Here is a 23,997-nt window from a genome sequence, read left to right as displayed (position 1 = left end):
GTTTTTGTTTTGAACGCTCATGCTCAGTCCCCCCCTCTCCCGACCACAAATCAAGCGTCGCTATAGGTCTGAGAAGAACATTCCACGAAGTTGAATCCATACAGAAACAAATAGTACTGCTAATACAGGGAAGAAGTCTTGCACGTCAATTTACTCTCCACCCTAAACGTGACCACCTCAAATTCTTAGAATTCAATAAGTAACTTCTCACAACTAGGTAAATCATTGACTTTAATTTGAACAAAAAATCACAGGTAATTTGAAATTGCAAAGGGAAAGGGGAAAGGGAAATTGCTAAGGGATTAGAGATTCATCACATTTATTTAATTATTCACATGTCTTCTTCATCTTTGATTTACCTGAGCATTAAAGCAACTAGTTCCTTTACAAGATTTGCAAGCAATGTTGCATTCGATGCCGTTTCGATGACAACTGCAACGGCCATTATCACAGAATCTGTTACAACTACACTTCACGGCTGTGAGAATTTTCTTAGGTGCCGCGGAAAGATCCGTGAGGATAGGGTACAGCATGCTGTTCCGGGGTCTCCATCTTCAATTCTCAAGATCAAGGGCAGTGCTCTGAAGCCCGATCCAATCTTGTACTTGAAGATAGGTTCGGAAAACAGTGAAATTTCGCTGCTGCTGAAATAGGAGGTAGATCTTTGGGATGGATGAAAGTTGTAGATGTTGCTACTTTCTGCTGAAAGACTCGGTGCCGGTAACTGTCAAGATTGTCTGTAGATTTTCCACCATACAATATAGAAATTTCAGCCTCTCCTGCTGCTTTAATCTCTTCTTTCGAGACATCAATTCGAGAAAACGTTGAAGCATTTCCCCTAAACTGTTCGTTGTCTCTCAGCCGCTTAAGCGCAATCTCTTTGCGAAGGCCATGTAGACGGGAAGTTGTGTTGCAGCCATGAATTGCGTGAGCAAGAGGAAGCAGTTTGGAGGTTTCAGTCCCAATCTTCTTAACAAAGGCTTCGATGTCCAAAGTTGCGCCTGAAGTGGTTGTCTTAGGCTCACTGTGCAGGTAGACCTTGTGGTGCTCAGGACTACAATGATATTTTTAACAACACCAACAAGTCGGTATCGCCACCGATAACTACAGTATCCCAAGTCTTCGAACACTCAGCCGCGGTAAGCGTAATAAACAAATCAGCATTAGCTTTAGCTTGGATGGTTCTTCGACCTTTGCCTTGTAAATAATCAGAAAGTACATTGACTTTATTCTTTTTGCACGAAAGAAATTCCTCTTTTTTTGTCGTGAGTCTCATTTTTGGGCTAAACAGTACTTCTCGTCCAGTGACACGGTTTCGCTTAAGATGAATCATATCTTTTGTCGAAGCAGCGATGTCGTAACCATCAATGACAATAATGGCGTCTGTGTATTTGGCCGAAACGTAGTTGCAGTATCGTTCTAAGATCTCCGATATTTCTTCGCCCAGGGAATCCTGAGCAACAAAGTGTCCCCATCTAAGAGGTAGATGCAAGTCAGATTAAGCTTTTCCCCGATAGTAACAATTTCTGAAAGTCGCTTGATAGCTTTTGCTAGCTCTGGTTTATTTGGATTTCGGAACGTGCCAGAATCGTCAAAAAGTGACCCAGGATAGGAGCAAAGCTCATATTTAAATGAAGATTCCTCGTCCATATTCAGTCTTTTGAATACAATTAGAAGACGCTGAAACAGCAATGAAAATTCCTCTGCCTCTAGTCAAGCCGGTTGCCTTTTTCATACTTCTTATCAATTCTTTTTCTATGACCAAATCTGTAGATAAACCGACCTAAGATCTGTCCGAGATGTTGAATTAAAATCAAATAGTTGTGGGCGTTTAAGGGGGTTAATGCCTGATTTTTTTTTTTTTTTTATTAGAATTGTATAAAAATGATATTAGTTCATTTGTTAATAGATAAGTCTATTTATTATCCGTCCATGTGTCATTCCTAGGGCTGAAGAACTAAGACAGATAGTCATAGAGCTAAGATAGTCATAGAATCTATGGTTTTCCAAGTGTTTGGTTAAATGGCACGAGTAAAGAGCGGTAGTTACTATGCCTCTCTTATTGGACGAATACTTGTTTGTTATTTTTTAGCAAGACACCTCCTTATTAAGGAGATGTGGTCCCATTTATTTATCAGCATACGCCTAATATCTTTTTAATAATTGATTGTCCTTTTTCCTGTCTTAATACATTTTACTCTTATCCATGCAGTTAAACTTTTCGTCATTGGGTGATTTTAACAACACCTTTCGTCCTACACATTGTTTCTTTGTATTCTTGTACAGCCTACTTTTTGTTCCTAGAGCTAGGGATTGTTTATTTATTTCTAACCTGTCAGATAATAAACTAAATATTTTTTCCATAATAATTTGTAATTCAACAGGCGGTTTATTTCTAACCTGTCAGCCAAAATTTGGAAACAATGATTTTCTTAAATCTAATTAGACTGTAGTAGATTGTACATTTTTGTGTAAGAATTGTGTTAATTATATTGAACTTCAAACTGCCTATTGAATCGGGTTTATTACGTAATTTCAAGTTGTTATCCATATGACGAAGACTAGGCGTTCTGTTCAGGTATTATATTCGTGAAATTGGCAGCGTTGTATACAGCAAAACTATTCAAATATACACCTTACTTGAAAGGTAATAAAATGGAATTCCCAAGATGTCTATCACAGAGGGGAACTCAAACCCATTGAATTGTATAAAAATGGCGTTTCTAGTTGTGAAAAAATCAAGTTTCTAGGTGGAATAATAAAGTTTTTATAGGGATTAAAGTGTCAACATAGTAACTAGATGGCCAAGGACTGAATATACCCATCACGTCCTTTCATTATTTAGCTATGCTGTGATTTCAGCTTGGGAAAACTTACCTTGGATCTTGAATGTAACTAAAAAGTTAACTAGAAGGCAACATTGATCACTAAGGATACTGCTTACACGTTCTTTCAAACTCGAATGTCGACAAAATGAGTCACCTTGTTCTTGGGCATCACCGCATCTATTGAATAATTTCTCACCAAGAGCGTTTAAGGTCATTGCAGATCCCGCACAATTTTGAGATGTGTGTAAAACCATTTATTTGATTGGGTGTATGTGGGGGGGGGGACAAAATATGCAAGATACTAGGGCACGACATTTTTCTTGACATTTCGGCATAGGAAGCGTAAATTTTCTCTGCTTTGATCCGACTTCGTGTAATATCCAACGTATATTAATGCTTGCTTTATGCCGCGTGTGGGGGGAGGTGGAGCAAACGGCTCAGAGATGGTCAAAACATAGAACCGAGTCCATATGCGTGATCTACGTGCCAGATTTTCCTATCACCGACTATTTAAAAGTGCAAGTTAATTTTTTTTAAGTTGTTATTTTAGAAGAAAAGAGTAAGAAACGTCAATTTTGCCTCGATCGATTTTGGCTGATTTTGTATATGTTGTAAAAAAATTCCGGTTCTAATGATACCATAATAAAAACTTTTGCAATTTGTGAGGTAACCCTAAAATTAATTTAGATTGACTATACTATCAGTGGTTGTGGTTGTACATTGAATGCGTCACACTATATAGTCGCTGGTAAGCTTAAAAACCATATCAGACATTTTAGACTTCATATGTATTTGATATTCCTAGGACACTACGCTAAGTATAAGGCTACAGGGAGACATAATTTTCACTTTTTACCGTACGCCTGATGGTCATAAGTATGTAGTTACGACTTTTAGGGGTGATATTTTGTAAAATAATGTGAAAATGTTATTAACAAAATTTAAATATCATGAGGGGCATCAGGATTTTAGAAATGGCTTGGTGGGACATTGCCCAAATTCGGTTGGGAACTACTGATTTAAATGCTTTGCGCAATGTATTCATTTTCATTATTGCAATCATCATTGGCGTCAGTTGGAGGGGGGGGGGTTGTAACAATACAATGAAATCTAGATAAGAAGACTTAGCAGCAAACCTCAAGCTCTTAGAAATTCCAATACTTTTAGAATTTCCCTCCTAATTCATATTTTACAGTACATATAGACATATGTTTTCGTACGTAAAGCTATATTCAAATGCTTTTTACAGCTAGGCAAGGAATTGCAAGGATATTTAGTTCTAATGTGTGTAGAAACAAACAAAACAAGTTGATTGCCGAAAGACAAGTACCACAGAGTCTCAAAGACAAAACACAATCTTTTGCACGTTTGAAGTGAATAGTTTTTCTGATGGAAGTAAAGAGCAAAGTTGAAATTTAAAACAGACAAAAACTATTACTTCACAGCCTATCTAATATATATCAATAAAACTAATACAAATAAATCAACTAATTATGTTTCCCTATGTTTCTGGGGTTATAGAAACTAGCGCTTTACTGAAAACAGAGAAGTCAAGTATAAGAATCAGGAATATTGACTGGGGAGAAAAAAGTGAGTATGTCGCCTGACAACAATAAACTAATCTATAAAGATTATTTTATTGTTAAACTAATCTTACACCAGCTTTGACATCAGTAACTTTCAGTATATAATTAAAAATCATCTTTAAAACATAGGTCTAAGCGTAAAATTAATTATTTTTAAAATAACTGCATAGTAATTGAACATCATACAGAAATATTGGATTGATTTATCAGGTAGCATTTTGGTCACGTCAGCTATAATACCCATAGTGAGTAGTATACAATCTCTAATTGCAAGAAATATGCTTTAGTATTACTCGGAATGAAGATCAAACAAGAAATAAAATGAAACTTGGAAATACGATTATTTCCCTCTATACAACAGTGAATTTCAAGCTATAATACAAATTCTAAAGCTAGTCTTTAGTCCTAATACTGTCAAGATGGCTTTATTTTGAACTTCCAAGGAAAATTCCAAGAAAGAGTGATGCTTCTTTGAGTCCCCTTCAGAAACAGAGTTCTTCAAATAGACTCTTCAGTGTACTGAAGTAAAAACTTTTGGAAGTAATCTGTTGTATTTATTTTAGAACGATATCTACCGAAGTGACGGCTCAATCCCAAGTAGCTACCTCGGCTGCCACCTCAAATGCCAATCCCACCTTTATCTTTGGCCAAAACTTACACGAGCGTGCACGGGTTTGTGTTCTTTTTTTATTTTACAACATTGAGTATTTCCACATGTCTAAACGAATTATATGACTTATCGTAGGGTTGACATGTAGTAGGGGTATTGGATGAGGGTATAATGCTGAAAAGAATTGTCTTTTGGATCCAAACGCCTACGCTGTTATGCATATTGACGTATTTTCTTCCAAATATGTCTGACGCTTCTACACATACCAAAGTGGGCTTTCCTATTCCCTATTGTGTATTTTTGGGCCAAATGAGTTTTGAGTCAAAAATATACAAAAATGATTTTAGACTTGGAAAGCTATCGGTGACAGAGGACTTAAATTGAGACTCAGAAAAAAAATTATTAAGAAAATTGTAAAGGGATTGAAACTAAAAACTTTCAGAAACAAAAACTGACTTTGATGGATTTCAATATATCCCCCACATTCTGCAACGTGGTGTAAATCTCGGCAAACCATGTATACTGCACAGTTCTGCCATGCGTGACAAAGCCTCTCTAACGCTTGTACAGTTCCGCTACGCTTTTTGTGCTTTTGCCATGCTTGGCACTCTCTACCTGGTGTTTTTAAGTTCTGAAAGCTAGCGACTTCCCCAACGACTGTTAAGCCAAAATTCTGAAAAATTAGATTGGTTTCAATTGCATTTCTTAAATTCGAGCTCTCTCTCTCTCTCTCTCTCTCTCTCTCTCTCTCTCTCTCTCTCTCTCTCTCTCTCTCTCTCGTCTATTTCCTCTCTCTTCTCTTCTCTACTCTCAGGAGCACCATGACTCTGTGTAACTCTGGCAAGTCTTGACTTAGCGAAAGTTCCTAAGAATTCTTGGCTGATCAGACCGCCAAGACCAAACATGTGCTAAAAAGCATCTGTGAATAATGGGTATCCCATGCAACTTAGAACCACTGTTCCTGGAGTTGCAAGTAGTTGCGTATTTATGATTTCTGTCCGGGGGGGGGATCAACTCAAAGCTACAGAAGCTCCAAGAACTTACCAGCTGCTAAGAATATTACTGTCATAGTCCCCTTGTGAGCTTATTTTTTACTATGCTACCTGAAACAGATAAAATAATCACATCAATTAACCAAATTGAAGACCTCTATTCTGTCGTAAGACCATTTACACAATCCATATGATTGAGGAATTCTGGGGGCTGCTTTATAACTACAAAAACTTCAAGAATTTCTTAACTTCTCTAAGGTAGTAAAGAGAGATGATGTATTGCAAAGGTTCGAATTTACAATTAAAGTATTTAATTTGAATTTGAAGTGAGATAAGGTATTTAAATTGTTGCTGTGGTTTTTATGTTGGTTAGCAATGTTGAAAATAATTATGCAATGCTGTTATAGGGCTAATCTGTTTCATTCTTAATGTCCAATCCCTCTTGAGCATTTAGAAACGTGAAAATAGGGAACTCATTTATATAACTGAAAAAATAAAGAAATAAAAATGCCATTGATTAATAATCCCTTTGAGTGGACTGATTTTACCAGAAATGAGATGCGAAAAGTAGCCTCTACCCTTGCTACAACAACTGGAACAGTACGAATCGAAGCACCATCATCGTCAACTTGCACGCACTGTTTTTAAAAAAATAATAATAAAGAGATTGTAGACAGTTATGTTTCGCCATTATGATGTCTGTCAATAAACTCTCTTTTAATTGTCATTGAGTCACTTTCTTTCACTTTCTTTTTAAATACCATTGAGTATTAGTCAGGGACCCAGCAAACGAAAATATAACATCACAGGCTTCAACGAGCTAAAGAAGGTTTGAAAACTTTATCAGGGATAGAATTGGTTGCTGAAGACGAATATAGGCGGATGTAACAAAAATTTTGTGTGTCAAAGGAGATTTCAATTTGCTTAATCGATGACGTCATCAGCTATATTTTCTGTGTTTTGACCTAGATGTGAGGTTTGAACTTAGAACGTGAAATAGAATAAGGTACCGAGAGAGAAAAGAACACATAATGAGCACAATTAGATTTAGCTGCCTAATTGCTCATTATTAAAGCTTACCTAAGTGGAGACACCAGAAACCAACTTCCCTGTACTTGCATTAGAGTTATGTTAAAAGGGGGGGGGGCAGTGCAATTGGGACTGCACAGGAAGATGACAACACGTTTGCAACTCCATTCCGCTAGTGGTGTCAGTACAAAAGCCAATTAGAATGAATTAAAGTGCACAGATATTGAATCCTAGCCTCGACATAAGTACGTCCAAAATACAAAAATTAGCTTCAGAAATAGAAATTTTGAGGAAAAAAAGAGAAAGAAAAAGAATATGAATAAAGAATTTAAACAAATTCAATTCATTTCAATATAAAGAAAACGACCACAAATTACGTATATGTTATACTTATTCGGGCGAATTATCACACTTTCCGGCACAAGCACGCAAAACATCACACAATCGAGGAAGGCATTCACAGTTCTTGGTACACTTTTTGCTAAACTCACAAAAGAGTTGTGAATATCCTGACGGAAGAGAGGAACCGCTTGAAACAACAGGAACAACATACAGAAAATTGCCATCCATAATTCAAAGGGCTTGGTAGACATGGTCTTGCAATCAACGAGACATTCGAAGTTCGCTAGCTGATAATAAGAACGCTCACAATGTTCCACAAACTCCTCCTCTATAGGATAAAATGCTTTCAGCTCCTTCTTACAAGGGTACAAGTGTACTCATAAATCACTGAGAGTAAACTGACTAGGATCCCTTCCATAAGCGTTGATTATCAGCTTACTTGCAAAATCTTGGAAGGAGAACATACTGGCTTCCACGAAGGTTTCATCTCTCAAGTTCTGAACTACGCGTTGAATCTCCATGTACAGACCGCTCTTTTTGGTGGCTAAGAATGTTCGTTTTCCTTTGGAGAAAAAAATTAATCGTTGTGTCATGTCCCAAATGCAGTGAATGAACGCCAGGGATTTCAACATTTGCTTCCCCGTTCTCTGGAACAAAATATCAATGGGGACATGATGATTTGAAAACTTCACGAGGAATTGAGGCCCAGCATTCCCCCCAGGAAAAATGTTGAGGAGACGAGGGAATTGGTCCACTAGCGTCACAATTACGTCAATTTCGTTAGCACAAACAGTCACCCTTTCAAAGCCGTCCCTGAAACAAAAGGCAACGTGCAGAGTTTTTCTGGTGTCCGCTTCCCCATGTTTTGACTTTGACTTGACTTAACTCTCTTGCTCAGCAGGGTCGCCAGCGTAGAGGGAACTGGTTGACAACGCCGTTAGTCTTCTCCAAGTATCTCTCCAGTCTTCCCCATGTTCCTACACATAAATTCCTCGGAACTGAGCGAATCAACATCTTGACTTAAACATACAGACTTAAACATGCTTCCCCATGACTTAAACATGCTTACCCATGTTTGCTACATATAAATTCCTCAAAACTGAATCAACATCATGACTTAAACATACAACTCTCATCCTGTCTTCGAATCCTGTAGACAGTCGTACACGCAAGTTGTCGGCATTACTTAAGCTGCTCATATAGTCAAATTTGAAAGCTTCCCATGTTTTCGTAAATTCCTCTCATCATTTTTCCTTTGCTCTTAGTACTTGCAACAATCTTTGTCTAGTTTATAATTTTTGAACTCGTCAAGAAGGAGTAGACTGTCGACCAGTGGCCACATAACTGGTGATACCCACTGCAGTCTGGCATACCTGTCACCCCTAATATGAGTCTTATTTGCTATTTCAAGTATCTCTTTCAACATGGCTTTAAGCAACCGCATGGCATAGATTTCGACGGTTTCATGTTCAGCCGGTGGCGTTTACGAACCAGTGGTATGAAGTCAATATCAAAGGCTTCATGTCCATAGAAGCAACGTCTCTCTTTGAAGTTCTGGTGTTCAGCCCATTCACGCAAGCCACTGGCCTCACTCAGAAATTCTAGCACGGTAGATTTAAAACCACTTCGAAGCACCAACGTAGAATCCCTGAGCTCAACAATTGAAGGAGCATGTGAAACAAGTTCAAAATTCAGAATATTTTTAAGCTGTTTCAGTACAACTGTTAGTGCTGGAATCTATCCCACACTGGATTCCCTTCACTGTAATAAGCTCTAAAAAATCGGCGATTTGTCCGATTTTCCATTTGGGTTACTTTAACTTTTGAAAGGGATTTTTCATCACGTTTGACATACCCGTTTGGCACTACAGCTTCAAGTTCTCGTTCCTCAGCTGCAAGTAAGGAGCTCACAACCGATGCACGTGCCTGCTCATTGGTTTTCACATTCATAAGGATTTTTTTAAAGAGAAACTTGAGGAAGAATTTCTTTAACGAAGCTTTAAAAAAACACAGAGCTTGCAAAAATACTTGTATTGAACAGAGTATAGCTTTTTCACGGTAATGTCGATCAGTTGAAGAACTCATGAGTTCTTCATACTTGCAAGTGCAAACTAAGACAAGGTAAATGCAAAAAATAGAGTAGAGAGATAAAAGTCCCCTTCTACCCTTGAACTCCCTCATTCGTGGAATCTGATCTGAAACTGCATTCATGGAGAAATATTCTACCAGACAAAATGATCAAAAAAGCTCTCGAGAATAAAAATGCACGACGAATACGTCCTTTCTGCCACTGGCGCAAGGAATTTTGAATGTGCCACCAGATATTTGTTCAGTGCTTATTTTTGCCCTAGATTCCATATTCAAATCTTCGTTAGCTCGCTGGAGCCTTATAACTATTTGCTAGCTATCTTTCTTTATTGTGGATCCTTGTCTATATTGGAAAGTCAAATACTAACAACGAAGTGTTCGCAGCATTCAACCTGATCAAACGTAACCACAATAGGCTAAGTACAAAATAAGAGCTGCCTGAGACCTGAGCAAAGGGATTGAATGATCAAGGGAAAGGACATTTGAAAATTTTAATAAAGCATAAGAATAGTCAAAAGAGTCGGTAGAAATATGACGGAAAGTGGAAAACCAACGTTTACCGATGTTATTACCAACTCTCGGATTCTAAGCTCTTTGCAGAAATCTTTGGTAATTCTTTTTCACTTTCTGCATCATTGTATCATTGAGTCATTATATGAGTAAAGAAAGATTTTAAATAAGGGAAACGAAGGGTCCAATTTAAATTCTTCTGGGGTATTGATAGATTTTACATAATTTATTCACGTGGCAGAGGTCTTGAAAACAGGTTAAAGAAATATTTCTTTCTTACGAATATTGCAAATTTTATGCATGGAATTTGTATCCCCTCCCTTTATCTTCAGAGAAATTTTACCCCTTTGTCACTCCCTCCTCCCAAAATATTGATGAAAGTTATTCCACACCATAGAAAAAGTGAAGTACATTTGACTATAAATTCAGTAGATAAGGGCGAGACTTGTCAAGATTTATTTTTTAGGAAACAAGAAAAATCATCATTTTGCTTTTAAGATCGATGGCATTTAAATAATGAAAATAATTGTATGCTACAAATTAGTGCAAATAGTCGGACTAAGTTGTCTTTGGCAGCGCATTAGCGCTGGCTAAGTAAAGAGCGATGTGGGCACACTGTATTATTTATTTATCTATTTCATTTTTTAACCAAGGCACTTCCTATAGAATGAGTTGCCGTAGAAACGTTAGAAGGAGCTCATTCAATTGGAAATTGAAAGTTCTACTGCCCTTTTTAAAAGTCAAAAGAATTGGAGTACAAGGAGCCCCCTTCTTACGCCCATCAATTCCCCAAACATATTCAATCTTGAGAAAACCATTTTTTTCCCCTTAGTTGAGAGGCCCTGTAACCGTGTCTCTGGGGATGTCACCTCCGTCTCTGGAGATAAACACACTATTTACAAGAAAATTGTCAGAAAGGTTTATCTTAGGAATGGATTAGGGTATTAAGTCGGAACTTTCAGGGAGTGCTTAAAGGTGAAGATCAATTGACGAAAAGGCAATGTATGCACAATACTACTAATACTACTATCACTGCTACTACTACTACTACCATTCCAGCTGCTAACTCCATTGCAACTACTACTAACGCTAAGGGTATTAAGATAGAAACTTCAGGGAGTAATCGACGCCCTATGTTCCAGCAATGGGTCAGGAGGATGTCTATTCTTTATTTAGGGGAAATATGAACTAAATTAAAATACACTATGAACATACTGTTTATCAAAAGGGCATGTTGGCAGTATCATAACAACGGCTAATTGTACTAAGTTGAGACTTCCTGGGCTTGGTGAGGGGGATGTTCAACTGAAAAAAAATGCAATGTGTTAAATTAATACTGCTACTAGTAGTATTAGTGCTATTACTGTTAATGCGACTTGTGCTACACCCATTACTACTAGTATTCCTACCACTACTGCTGTGATAATTGTTCCAAATATAGCAAAGGGTATAAAGGTGAAAGTTTTAGGCAGTATTGAGGGGGAAGTTGAATTGAATCACCCCATGCCTTCGGTATCCGAGTTGTCATAAGGGCGAGGAATGTCAAGTTTAAACTTACAGGGCTTGCTAGGGGATGTTGAACTAACCAAAAGGCAATATTTGCATCCTACTACTACTATTACTCCTACTAAAGCCAAGATTACTACTACTGATTCTACTGCTACTACTATTACATTACTATTTTACTATTACATTAATGTTCAAACAGTGTTGGTTTAAGCTAAAACACACTACGCATACAGGATGTCAAGAGGGCATATTAGTAATCCCTCAGGACCAGTCTATTTTATGAAGTTGAAATTTTCAGCGTGTGTTGGGGCGGGGGATGCTAAAAACAAAGTAGGTGGTATGTGCATATTGCTACTAAAGCTACTACTACTTCTACTACAACTACTGCTCCGACTGAAACTAAGGTTATTAAAGTAAAGCTTTCGATGGATGTTTGTGTGGATGTTGAACTAAATCAAAAGTACCCCCCCCCCCCAACAAAAGTCCTTGATACGGCCCTAGGGTATACATCAATTTTGCCTACACCTCCCCTCGTCTCTCCCTTAGAACTAACTATGTCTTTATACGAGGACTCAATGAGAGTTGAGAAATTTGCAGTAAAGCGCACCCTTTGAGGTATTCCCCTCCCCTCCCCCCTAACTAGCCAAAATATTTTTTAAGGTCTAAACAAATTTCACTGTCTTAAGTAAATTCCTGTTGTTTTATAATTCCAAACATTTGTATATACTGTTTCAAAAAATTTCACTGGGACAACGATCCAGTTATGTATAGTGTGTATAGGTTCAAGATAATAAAATCTTGATTGCAAGTATTATCTTAGTAATACCAGGTAATCAGTCATAGGTTGGTTAATTTTTCTAGGTTGTTGAGCAAGGAGAGAAGTCTGAGGCCCCTATTTTAGAAACAGAGTCCTCCTCGTCAAATGGTGAGAGCCACGTAGGTTTGTTATTTTCATCAGCTCCTGCATTAGTTACACCAGCGGTGACGAAATCCTTAACTGAATCTGCCCAGGAATATGAAGCTGCAAGAGCTGCCAAGAGGAGGTATGACGAAGTTGAAGTATTTACCGGAGAAGAAGATGAAACAAATGTATTGCAAGTGAGTTTATGACAATGTTGGCTATCACAGAATCAAAATAATGATATATTGACTATAAAATTAGGTTTTTTCTTAGGTACAGTGAATATCGTTATTCCCTAAATGAAAGGAAAATCTGTATGTTGAGCGAATGGAAGGTGATTCTCACTGTTTAAAAATGAGTTAGAAAGGGGAAAGATGCTTCTAGTAAATTTTTGTTCACTGGTAACTAATGGGTAAGATTACACTTGATGAAATTTATATATTTAAAATGAGCAGAAAAATCCGATTCTTTTGATGTATATATTGGTATCAAAATTCTGTGTTTTAGAGTTTTGGTTACTATTTAGTCGGTTCGCATCTTACTTACACTTCGTTACCACGAACTGTTTGATACAATAAATCAGAATGAACAAGTGCAATTTTTGGAAATTTAGTATCCAATGATTTCTCAGGCTGTAGATTACAAAGGTGAGTAAAATATTGCAATTTCAGATACCAAAATTTAGCAGACTCAGAGCATAAATGAGCATAAAACAGCAAATAATTATATTAAATTAAAAACCACTTTGAAAAAAAAACACAAAACATAATAAAAACGCGTTAAGTACATATTTCACGAATAGTGTTCCTCCAGAGTTGATATTTAAGGATTTTCCAGACTCTTGATTAGAAATCTGAGGGAGATAATGTGGAATTCTGTATTTGTTTTTGCCAGAAGACTGATCAGGGGTCAATTTTTTTCCAGGGGTTATCGTATCAACTCATTGGTCCTAGAATGTCGCGAGAGGGCTCATTCGAACGAAAATTAAAAGTTTCAGTGCCATTTTTAAGTGACCAAAAAAATTGGAGGGCAGTCAGGATTTTCCAAACTGTTGATTAGATTTATCACTATAAAAGTCCAAAATCAAAACGCAGTGTTAATCACAAACACTGTGTGATTGTTACCAAAGTGGTGGCAAAGTCTGTTAAACAGTAGATTGCAATACAAGAGTTTCAACATGTGACACTAGTTTCGAACCAGTTATTTATTTTCTTTCTTAGTTGTCTAACCGACTATTAATTTTCTTATAATTTGTGAATACTTTTGTAATTTATTAAGTTGTAATTTGAAAAAATCACTGTAACTATGTAACTAAAAAACAAAGTTTGCAAATGCATATCTTAAAACATTATTGCACAAGAACTAGGAGTGGTTGAAAATTCCAAATGCATATTCCAATCTCGCTAAGAAATGAAATTCCAATCCAATATTCTAGTGTTTAAACACAAAAACTATTAGAAATATAATAAATACTACAAATATTCCTATAATTTTCAAAAAATTGGAAAAAGTGAAGTCTAACTAAAAAGTGGTTTACAAAAACCTGTTCAAGAAAATAAAACTTTATTTAGCCATAAATTTTCTTTAATTTTGAATCAAATGGATTTTTAATGGTTTTAGTGAATGTTTGCAATCGTATCGTGTGTAACTAGGTATGGAACTATTCGTCACAAAAATATACGTTCTTTTTTGTTTTTTTAGTTTATTATTAGTATTTTTTTTGTCTAAAAGTACCATCGTAATAAGTAATTTACTTCTTACAGAAACAAAGCCAAGGGCTCAATAATTACCAAACTCGCTCTCATCACCTTTCTTATTTAGTGGTTTAATTAAAGTTTTCCTAAAATCACTGGGTACTCCCCCTTTTAAAAAAGGAAAAATTGTAACAAATAAGTATTCTCTTAAAATTAAGTAATATTTCGATTGATTTTGAAGTGAAATTATAAAACAGTTCAGAATGAAAATTGTTTTCAGTAAAGTGTAAATGACACTATATTCTCTTGGAGGGTTTCAAAGGAAAAAATTTAAACGGAAAAAAGTGGGTATTTAACAACAGCAAAACAAAATTCATCGTCACATATATACGTTATGATGTTTTTTTTTTTTTTTTTTTTTTTTTTTTTTTTTTTTTTTTTTTTAGTTTGGCATTGTGTTTTCATTTTAATATTTTTTCATTTTTGAAAAATAAAATATTTTGCAAAATGCTTGTTTTTTATAGTAAATTACAAAGGCACTCTGTTCTTTAGGGAGTTTGGAGAGAATGGCAACCTTACTAGTATATTCTGTTTATTTTAGGCTTGAATGTATTACTATTAACTTTAAGTTTTGTTCATTTAGTTTTTATTGATGTATTCATAGTAATTTATGCTTGTTTAAAATTTGACTTATTATAAGAGCACATTTCTATTCATTTTAGGTTTTAATAACGCTATTAACTTTTCTTAAAACAAAAAAAACTTGGCTGAAAATTTGTCTTTAATTCATTTCGTTAAGAGATATCATTCTTTATTAAAGATAGGTTAAATAGCCTTCTTATCCTTTACAAAGAGCATGTTCATCACAAGCTCACCGCTTGTTGTGTATCACAAGAATAAAAGTCTAGAACAGGTGAAGGATTTCAAATACCTGGGTAGCTGAATCAACTGTGATGGTGAAATAATAACCAAGATTAACGCAGCATTGGTCAGTCAACCGGAGCTTTTAATAGACTAAAGCCTATTGGGAGGAGTAGCAAATATTCTTTGTGACTGAAGTTACGTCTCTTCAGTAGCAGTGTAATGCTCTCCATACTCCTCTACGCTACTGAAAGCTGGAAAATGAATCAACAGCTCGGAAAGAGAATTCTTACATATGTGCCTGTGATGAATTTTAAACATAAGCTAACAAAGGAGAGTCCATAACTCTGAAATTCGTAATAGAACCGGTCAGCCTCTCATTACTGCGGTTATAAGGAAGAAGAGGCCGCCACTCCGCATGAAAGAAAACCGCCTTCCTTGGACAGCCTATGACCGGAAACCAGGCGACAGAAGAAGATGAGGTCGTGAAAAGAACACTGCGGCGAAATTTTGACCGAGATTTGAGGACGACTGACACCCCATTATTACCTGAATGGAAAAACATCACCCCTGTAGCATTACTTTGAGAAGAGTGGAGAAGCTTCGTTGACGTCCTATGGGCCGCTAATGACTCTGGAGGAACTAAGGTCCAAGGTAAGGTATGGTGTTATCCTTTTCAAAATCTTTCTACGAAATTTTCACTCCCATCTACAAAGGTCAGCATTGTCGATGTTTGAGTAAGCTGAACAGTAATCTACATTTATTCGAAATATATACTTAGATAGTGCGAACTGTTTTATTATCTTATACTAGGATTATTTCCTTTTGAATATCCAGAAACTGTTGGTACATGTTACAGCGAACTCAGCCTGAACAATTTATTAATGGTTCTTCTTTACTAGGTTCACTGCAAGCTTCATGTGTTTGACAAGGGATTATGGGCTGAACGAGGCCGTGGACATTTACGACTTAATGACAGCGTATCTGATGAGACAACTACTTCCAGAATTGTTATGAGATGCCAAGGAACGTTGAGGATTGTTCTTAATACAAAGGTAGTTGTTGTCCTTTGTTTTCAGAAAAGATTCGCAAGGCCAAAATAGCCCGCTATGGCAAAAACAGTTCAAGGAAAATAAAATGTTTTGTTAATTTTCTAATTACTCATACATTGAATTTCTTATACATTGAATTAAATCTAATAGTTGATGGCATCAAGCCATGGCTAATTGTAGAAAAAGCCAAGACAGACAGTCTGTGTGAGCAAGAGGCAAATCTGGCATAAGCCCTTTTTAGGATTGTACAAAAATGAAGTAATTTCATTTGTTGATAGGTAAGTCTATCTATCATCCGTCCATACTACTACTACTGTTACTACTACTACAATTACTACCAAACTATTACTACTGTTACTGTTGCTACTACTACTACAAATACAGAAGAGAGAATAATGAGGACTTTTTTCCCAAGATAGTAACCGAACAACACCTATTTGAATATTTTGGCCCTATATCTAAGGTTCGTCTTCAGCAAAAAATAATAGATAATAACACACTTACAATAAAAGTTCTCGGCTAAAATCCATTTTTTAAAATAGCCTTGGCATCATTACTTCTTAACGAAAAGTTCAGCCAAGACTGTGTGATAAAAGCTAACATTTTACAAGCTAAAAAGGTTCAATCATTTCACTAACTGTATTTATTAAAAATTGGAATAATTTCTTATTGTGATATTTGCCTTCTCTGCAGCTAATCTTGTAGTTCTTTTGGGATTGGGCTTGTTTTTATTTGTTCCTGTTTCTGTTTCATGTTGAATTAGATTATTTTCTATAATTAATTTTGTGTACATAGGGTTGAGTGTGTATTCACCCAAGTCTCTATTTAGGGATGTATTATTATTTAAGTTTCGTTTGATTTCGATTGCCTCGCGGACAGTTTGTTTGATTCCTAGGTCATTGCTAATTAGAATTGTTTCGTCAAATAGAACATAATGGTTTAATTAATGGTTAATGGAACATAATGGTCAAACACAAAATTTAAACAAAAAAGTTTTCTAATAGCCATAGTTACCCTATGGAATGCCTAAGGCTAGTTACTCAATGGATTGTCTAAGGCTAACTGCGGAACAGGAGAAACATCTTACTGTCTTCTAAAATAACTGTCTTTGCCGGATCCTAAGGATCAGCTGGAAATACCAAGTCAGCAGCGACTAGATCTGTACTCGCAAATGCTAACCAGATATCGCCTCCGCTGTTAGGCAACGAAGAAAGCGATACCTTTGACACATCCTCCGTACGCCAAATCATAGAGTTCCCAAAATACTCCTCCACTGGCAATCGGAAGGCATCCGTCACCGAGGAAGACCAACAAACATGCTCTGTAGACCATACGAACGTCACAGAAGAGCCCTCCAGGCAAGTCTTATCCCAGATTGGGCGGTCGTCCCCGTAGCAATTTACTTGATGGAATATTAGAGGCTACTCACTGACGCCCTGTGTGCCTCTAGAGGCACTAGAATAACTAAAGTGTTCGCTATTCCATCTTTAACATCTTTACTTCATCTAGTATCGTTAATAACTAAAACTATTTAAATAAAGTGAAACTATCCATTTGATCGATTTTCTCGTTACCCAACATTACCTCTTCACCTTCACTTTTTCCCAATCTAAGCGATTTAGTCCTTTCAACATTAATTTTCAAGACTGTTCTTGCGCACTGAGCTCTGAAAACATGCAATAAATTCCAATAAGTCAAAACACACATTTTGTTAGCAGTTTCATCTAGGACGCTCAAATCATCAGAATTGCCTAATTCTGGTGGAGTTTCATTTTCCTATTTGATTCCATGGTATCCCATAGTCTTTGCCGGGTTGCTTAGGACAAAGCCCATCAAGTTAATCCATATTAAATGTGGATAGGACACAACCCTGTTTAACTCCTTATTCAAGACAAAACCAGCTACGAACGTCATTTCCTACCTTATATGCAGCAATGTAAATCTCGTACATAACACTAGTCACTTTAATGTATTTATATGGTATACCATACAGGGATAGGACCCTCGCTATCGGCTGAATCATACGCTTGATCATGATCTATAAAGCTATGGATAAAAAAGGCCTTATGACTCAGGCACTTATTAATTATTAATCGAAGAGTGAAAATTCGATCGGCACATCTTCCCCCTCCTAAAACTACACGTTTCTTCTCTAAAACTTTATCTAAATCATCAATAAAAATTATCATCACACAAAGTAAATTGCGTCTTACAGAAACAAACCTAATTACCAAACTGACTCATCATCTTGCTTATAGAGGGGTTTAATTGAATTTTTCCGAAAATCAGTAGGTATTTCCCGTAAAATAAAAAAAAAGCATATTCATAATCTTTACCAATTTAGCCATAACTTCCCAACCACCATATCTAGAAAAATCTATGCACCAGGAGCCTTATTATTTTTCCATCCTTATAGTAGTTTCTCTAATTCTTCCTTGCAAATATATCTTCCTTCTTTTCCAAAGTTTCAAAAAGATTTCCGTTCTTTATCATATTATCTCCTGTAACTATACCAGGGTTTAGCATATTTTCAAAATGTTTTGCCCATCTCTCTTTAGCTCTTTCCTTAACACTAATTGTGGACCGGTTCCTATCTTTAACTGGGACAAGTCCACATTGACTATACCCTCTTGAGTATACCAATGCAATATTTTACTTTTGCCGTCTAACTGCATCTTCTAGATCTTCAGCAATTTTATCCGTGGCCTCCACTTAACACCTCCTTAAGTCATATTTTGATGCTTTTTCTACTTTCCTCACATTACTCTTATTTTCATATGATCTATTTCTCAAATACTTCTTGAAGAAGCCCCCCCCCATCTTCTCTACTAAAGTTAAAGTATTTTCACTGATGTTCCTAACTGTGCTTCTAACTTTCCTTCTAAGATACTATCTGCTACTTCCCATATTATTTTCCTAAAATAACTCGATCACGTTGTTCAATTTTATGCTGTTTAGTTTGATATTCAACTCTTCATGGAAAGTTTTTCTGAAATTCTCATCCTGGAGTCGACCAATGACCTAGCTTCCCGGAAGATAGTTACCTTTCCTAGATTTCAGTATTAGATTGAGCCTAGACACAATTATGTGATGATCCTTACTTTTAAGATTAGTAAGAGCAATCCTAAGTACCCTAGTATCTTATGTCAATCACGCCAGTCTTCTGTTTACAATAGCATAATCAATAAGGTTTGCCGCCATACCATCAGTTGAGTACCATGCTATCTTATTGGCCATTTTATGATCAAATTGTGGACTGGTTATAGCTAGATTGCTGCACCTAAAAAGTTATAGCAGTCTATAACCGGTACTGTTTTCTTTTCCCACATCAAATTTACATAGGCTAGGATACAATTATTCCTATTTCTACCAACAAATTCCTACTAATCTGGACATTAAAATTCCCTTATCAAAGCATCATATTTCTACATTGTATCCTGTCTATTTGTTCCAGTAGCTGTATTTACAACGCAATTGATTCACTCTAATCTCCATCAGTTGGTTCTACAGGGGCATATTCTACTAAGACCTTGCACTCTTTAGTCGTAAATTGAGCAACTAGAATTCTATCATTAATACATTCCCAACCAAAGCAAGACTTAGCAGCTACCCTACTCATCATGATCCCTAGTCCCTGCTTATTCTTTTTTTCCTTCCTGCCGGAGTAAGTAAATTTCATATCACCTAATTCCGTGATTCCTACCATGGGATATTAGTTTCTTAAACTCGTAAGAAGTCCAGTTCAAAGTATTTGAATTCTTCAGTCATATGTTTATATGATAGTTATTTATTGACGTTGTGACATTCCAACTTGCAAATTTCATATTATTGAAATCATTTAATTTATTACAGCCTTATGAAAGTTAGTGGGCCCTACCTTAGTCACTGCATGGTTTTCCACATTTGGTGGAAAACCTCTTCTATCAACAAGAGTCGAAGTCCTGCGCTAACAGTCTCAAGCTTATTACCTTCGACATATTATATATCCATGGTTACAAACATTATACTGCAATGGGAGGCAGCCCATAAAAGATAATTAGCTAGCAAGAAATTTTTCAGTTCAGGACCCCACCAAAATTGACAAAACCTGGAACCATTAACTATCAGTCAGAATCCACTACAAATGCTCTTTGGTTTACTAGGCCATAATTATCTTGAGGGGTGCCACTCCCCAAGGTCACCCTGCAGTGTCCTTTGCTGTCCGGCTGTGGTTGGAAAATTTTGTGACAGGTCCATCTTGACGCCACTATGAAATCGAGCAAGCAGAATTTCCCTTTCGGCGATAGGGATGGATAAAGGAACTTATACAGGAATGGTGACCCCAAACTATCTCACAACACCTTATTCACGGAACATTAAATATGGTATTAACAAACAGATTTGATAATTATTTAAAAAAAACGTGAATGAAACGGGAGATTGTGTCACGGGGCGATTTTCAACCAGTTTGCTCAAAAGGTATTTTGCGAAAAAAAAAATATAAAAAAAAGTGTGAACGATCATTGTATCTACAAGCTGATCTTACAGTGTGCATAAAGTCTGCATGAACCGAGAGATTTTGTCGATGGCTGATTTTAAATCCCTTTGATTAAAGTCACGGTATTGACAAACTGAATTTGTCTACGGTTAGTTTTAATCCTGTTTGCTCAAAATTAATTTTACGCTTAAAAATATAATAATAAAAGTATGTTGCGAAAGCTCTTATTACTCATGGTAATAACAAACTAACTTTGTCTAGGGTCAATTTTAAACCAATTTGCTTAAAATTAATTTTGTATCCCCCCTCCTCCCCCCAAAAAACAACACATTTTGAACGTTCTTATAATTATGGTACTGAAAACTGATTCTGTGCAGGGTTAATTTTAAACCAGTTAGATCGAAAGTAATTTTATGCTTAAACATATTAAGATAAAGCTCAAGTAACCAGAGTGTAAGTTTAAATAATTTTAGCAGATTCAACATTTAGACAGTCTAGTAAAAAAGAGAAAACTACATGCACATGACTTGCTCCAGTAACCAATTTGGTTCTCTGAACCAAATTGAATCTCTGAAGAATGAAATTGTGAACAAAAAAATTATATCAAGAATCTCCTTGTTACAGTAATTTCAAATAGATAAATGTCGATTTTGGCCCGACTTATCCGGAAAACTAGGAGATAGCTAATTGACTTGGAACTTCTGAAAAGCTGTATGAATATCGTCCTAATTTTAGAGGCCACATCGTGCTAAATTTGTCTTTAAACATAAAGTTATACATTCTGTACAAACTTGAGGGACGGTTATACACAGTTGCATTAATGCATACAAGTCTAAGGGAAGGTGAGAAACTCAATGGATCTTTTTTATTTGTGGAAGGGGCTCCAGAATTCCTAAAAGGTATATTTCTTGGGATCAAATTCTTGTGAGCGAATTTGTCTGAAATGACTTAGGAACTGATTAGATTGGGATTGAAACGTAGAGGCAATATTTACTTACCCATCCTACCAAGGCAATGGCTTTATAAACCTCGGCGGAAGGGGAATCAGAGTATAGGTTACTATAGCTAAAGACTTGACTTTATAAGATAAATGACAATATAACCAACGCCTGCCTTTTATATTCTGACTCAACTTGTCTGCCTAATTTGTCAATTTGCTTCATTTTGCCAGAATATGTATTGAGCAGAGGGAGGGGGATTTTTCAGCACTTTTTTTTCCTATCAGTAACTATTACTATTGTTTATTTTTTCATATAGATGTAAGTTGATTAAAGTTCCTACCCCTTTTTTAGGTATGGCCTGATATGACAGTTGATAGGATGAGCGATAAAAGCATACGTGTTACCGGTTATGATAATGGACAGATAAAGATTTTCTTAATCACTGTAAGTATAACGCCTTTTTATTAACTAGCTAATTCGTAAAAAAGGTCCTTTTTTTGTAAGTCCAACAGTTAAAAGTTTGCAGTGGTATTCTTGAGATATTGGTTGTTTCTGACTTTTGTTGTAAGGAATTTGGCAGGCGTAATCGAACCCAAAATTTGTACAATTTTTTTCTTCTTTGCCTTCTCTTTCACGAAGAAATTTCTTTCGGGCTACCATAGGTATGTTTTCGAGTCTTTTCAATCAGGTTCAAATATTCAGATAAGCAATGTGTATATTTCAGAATTTCTTATTTAAATCTTCGGTGATGGAATATCAGAAATTAAGCGAGGAAGACTGAGAGGAGTGAGAGAATGAGAGCAAGAGTGATTTAATCGTCTGTTTCTTGTGGATACATAGGCGGAAGCAGTTGGTCCTATTTAAGCAGATTTAATTTTTTGGATTACAAAAACCTATCTAAGGTATTTTTGAAGACCACACTGCCTTTCTGTGACGTACAAATAACAGTTTAAATAGGGGTAAATCCTTTTATTAGATAGTGAATAACAATGATAACACACTTTGAATATATCTGCTGCTGACGGTCACTGTATATGTGATCAAAATGTTCAGATTTTTTGCCATTGTTTTTCACTGTCTAATAAAAGGATTATACCTATTCAAAATGTTAAAGACTGATCTAAAATCCTTCTGGATTGCATTTGTGTTAATCAATTTGAAAGCTTAAAATTTGTGGGAATGGGAAGATTTTTTTCCAGGTTCTAGTTATCAGGTGCCTTAGTGCTTCTCAGTCCTTGGTAATACAAATTTATGAAGTTGGCGAAGAATTTTAGAATGATTACTTGCTTTCTTATGAAACTTAAGTAATTTTTATGCTTTACATTCATCATGTTGTAAAATATATTAGTTTTTCACGGCAGTCTTTTCATTACAGGCAAGTCCTAAAGATGCCGATTTACTTCAATCAGCCTTGGAATATCGCCTCGCAACAACGAAGGCGCATTCACAGTCAAAGAAAGATGACGAGGAAGAGGAAAAAGAAGAAATGGGCTCAAAACGACGCAAGGGATCAGACGAAGCGCCCGAAAAAGCTTAGCCAATTCCGAAATTGCACTTTCTTGTTCACTTAGAGCAATGCTGAAATTTTGACGTTTTTTTTATATTTTTGATCTTAATTTGATGTTGCTAAAATCTGTGGCTTAAACTAGAATGTTATGTAGACCACTGGATAATTAATATATTTATCATTGAAAAAAAAGCGCTTAGGTACTACAACCTTTGGAGTTTTACCCTTAAAGACACATACTTGCCATTAACGTTTATCAATTAATATGGAATTGCGTCATCAAATTGTGCTTAATAATTCGATTCAGATTCAATGAAAACAGGTTCTAATCGTCAAAATAATGGAGGCTTCTTTGTATAGATTTTTGCCAATATTTGCTGCAGAGCTCGGAATTTAACTCTGGTGATGAGATTATGCAAATATGTCTCCATAATAATCCAAACAAGAAGAAGTTGCCGACACTACACACACACAATTAGCGTGAGACCGTTGCTTGTTGGCTCTTACTGATTCAAATCAAGCTATCTGATTCATCAACGATAATTCTATTTTGTGCCTAATTAGGATTAGTTGTGGGTGACATAAGGACCAAAGGATAGTAATTGAAGCAGAGGAGAATGAAATGGAAATGTGGGCAAAAGCAGGGTGACATTGGAGATTGGGCTAGTTATTGTAATATGTTGAATTGGCATGCCAATGAAGGAGAGGAAAAATTGTCAGTTTGTATTTCTAAACTTTTAGTGAATTCTATACTTTTCTAATTGTAATCATAATTTTAAACAACTGATTTCTAACTTTTTGTCCGCAATTACATTCCATTATATGGAATGTAATGACATTATATTTCTAACATTATATTGGGGTGGCGCGAAGCGCCACCCCAACAGCTAGTATATATATATATATATATATATATATATATATACAAAATAAGTTGTTTGTTTGTGTGTCTGTCTGTCTGTCCGCATATGACGTCTGAATTATTTCATCATATACCAATTCAAAAACGAATGTATTCAAGCCGAAGTAGCTGAGTTGGTAAAGCGTTATGTTCCAGGTTCTAGGTCCGAG

General features: G+C 36.0%; 1 protein-coding gene across 2 annotated transcripts in view; it reads left to right on the top strand.

Moving 5' to 3' along the window:
• Positions 1-23,081, top strand: part of LOC136026387 (ran-binding protein 3-like) — an 81,658-nt gene extending 58,577 nt beyond the window's left edge. For both annotated transcript variants that reach the window (XM_065702939.1, XM_065702940.1), the window contains 5 exons: positions 4,978-5,086; positions 12,355-12,591; positions 15,852-16,004; positions 21,771-21,863; positions 22,795-23,081. In XM_065702939.1, the coding sequence (XP_065559011.1) occupies positions 4,978-5,086; positions 12,355-12,591; positions 15,852-16,004; positions 21,771-21,863; positions 22,795-22,956 (754 nt within the window). In that variant the 3' untranslated portion in view covers positions 22,957-23,081. The remainder of the gene's footprint in view (positions 1-4,977; positions 5,087-12,354; positions 12,592-15,851; positions 16,005-21,770; positions 21,864-22,794) is intronic.
• Positions 23,082-23,997: the final 916 nt, after the last annotated feature.

Source organism: Artemia franciscana, chromosome 4 (assembly GCF_032884065.1).
Source record: "Artemia franciscana chromosome 4, ASM3288406v1, whole genome shotgun sequence".
NCBI lineage: Eukaryota > Metazoa > Arthropoda > Branchiopoda > Anostraca > Artemiidae > Artemia > Artemia franciscana.
The sequence above is the reverse complement of the archived record's forward strand: the minus strand, read 5'-3'. Positions and strand labels throughout refer to the sequence as shown.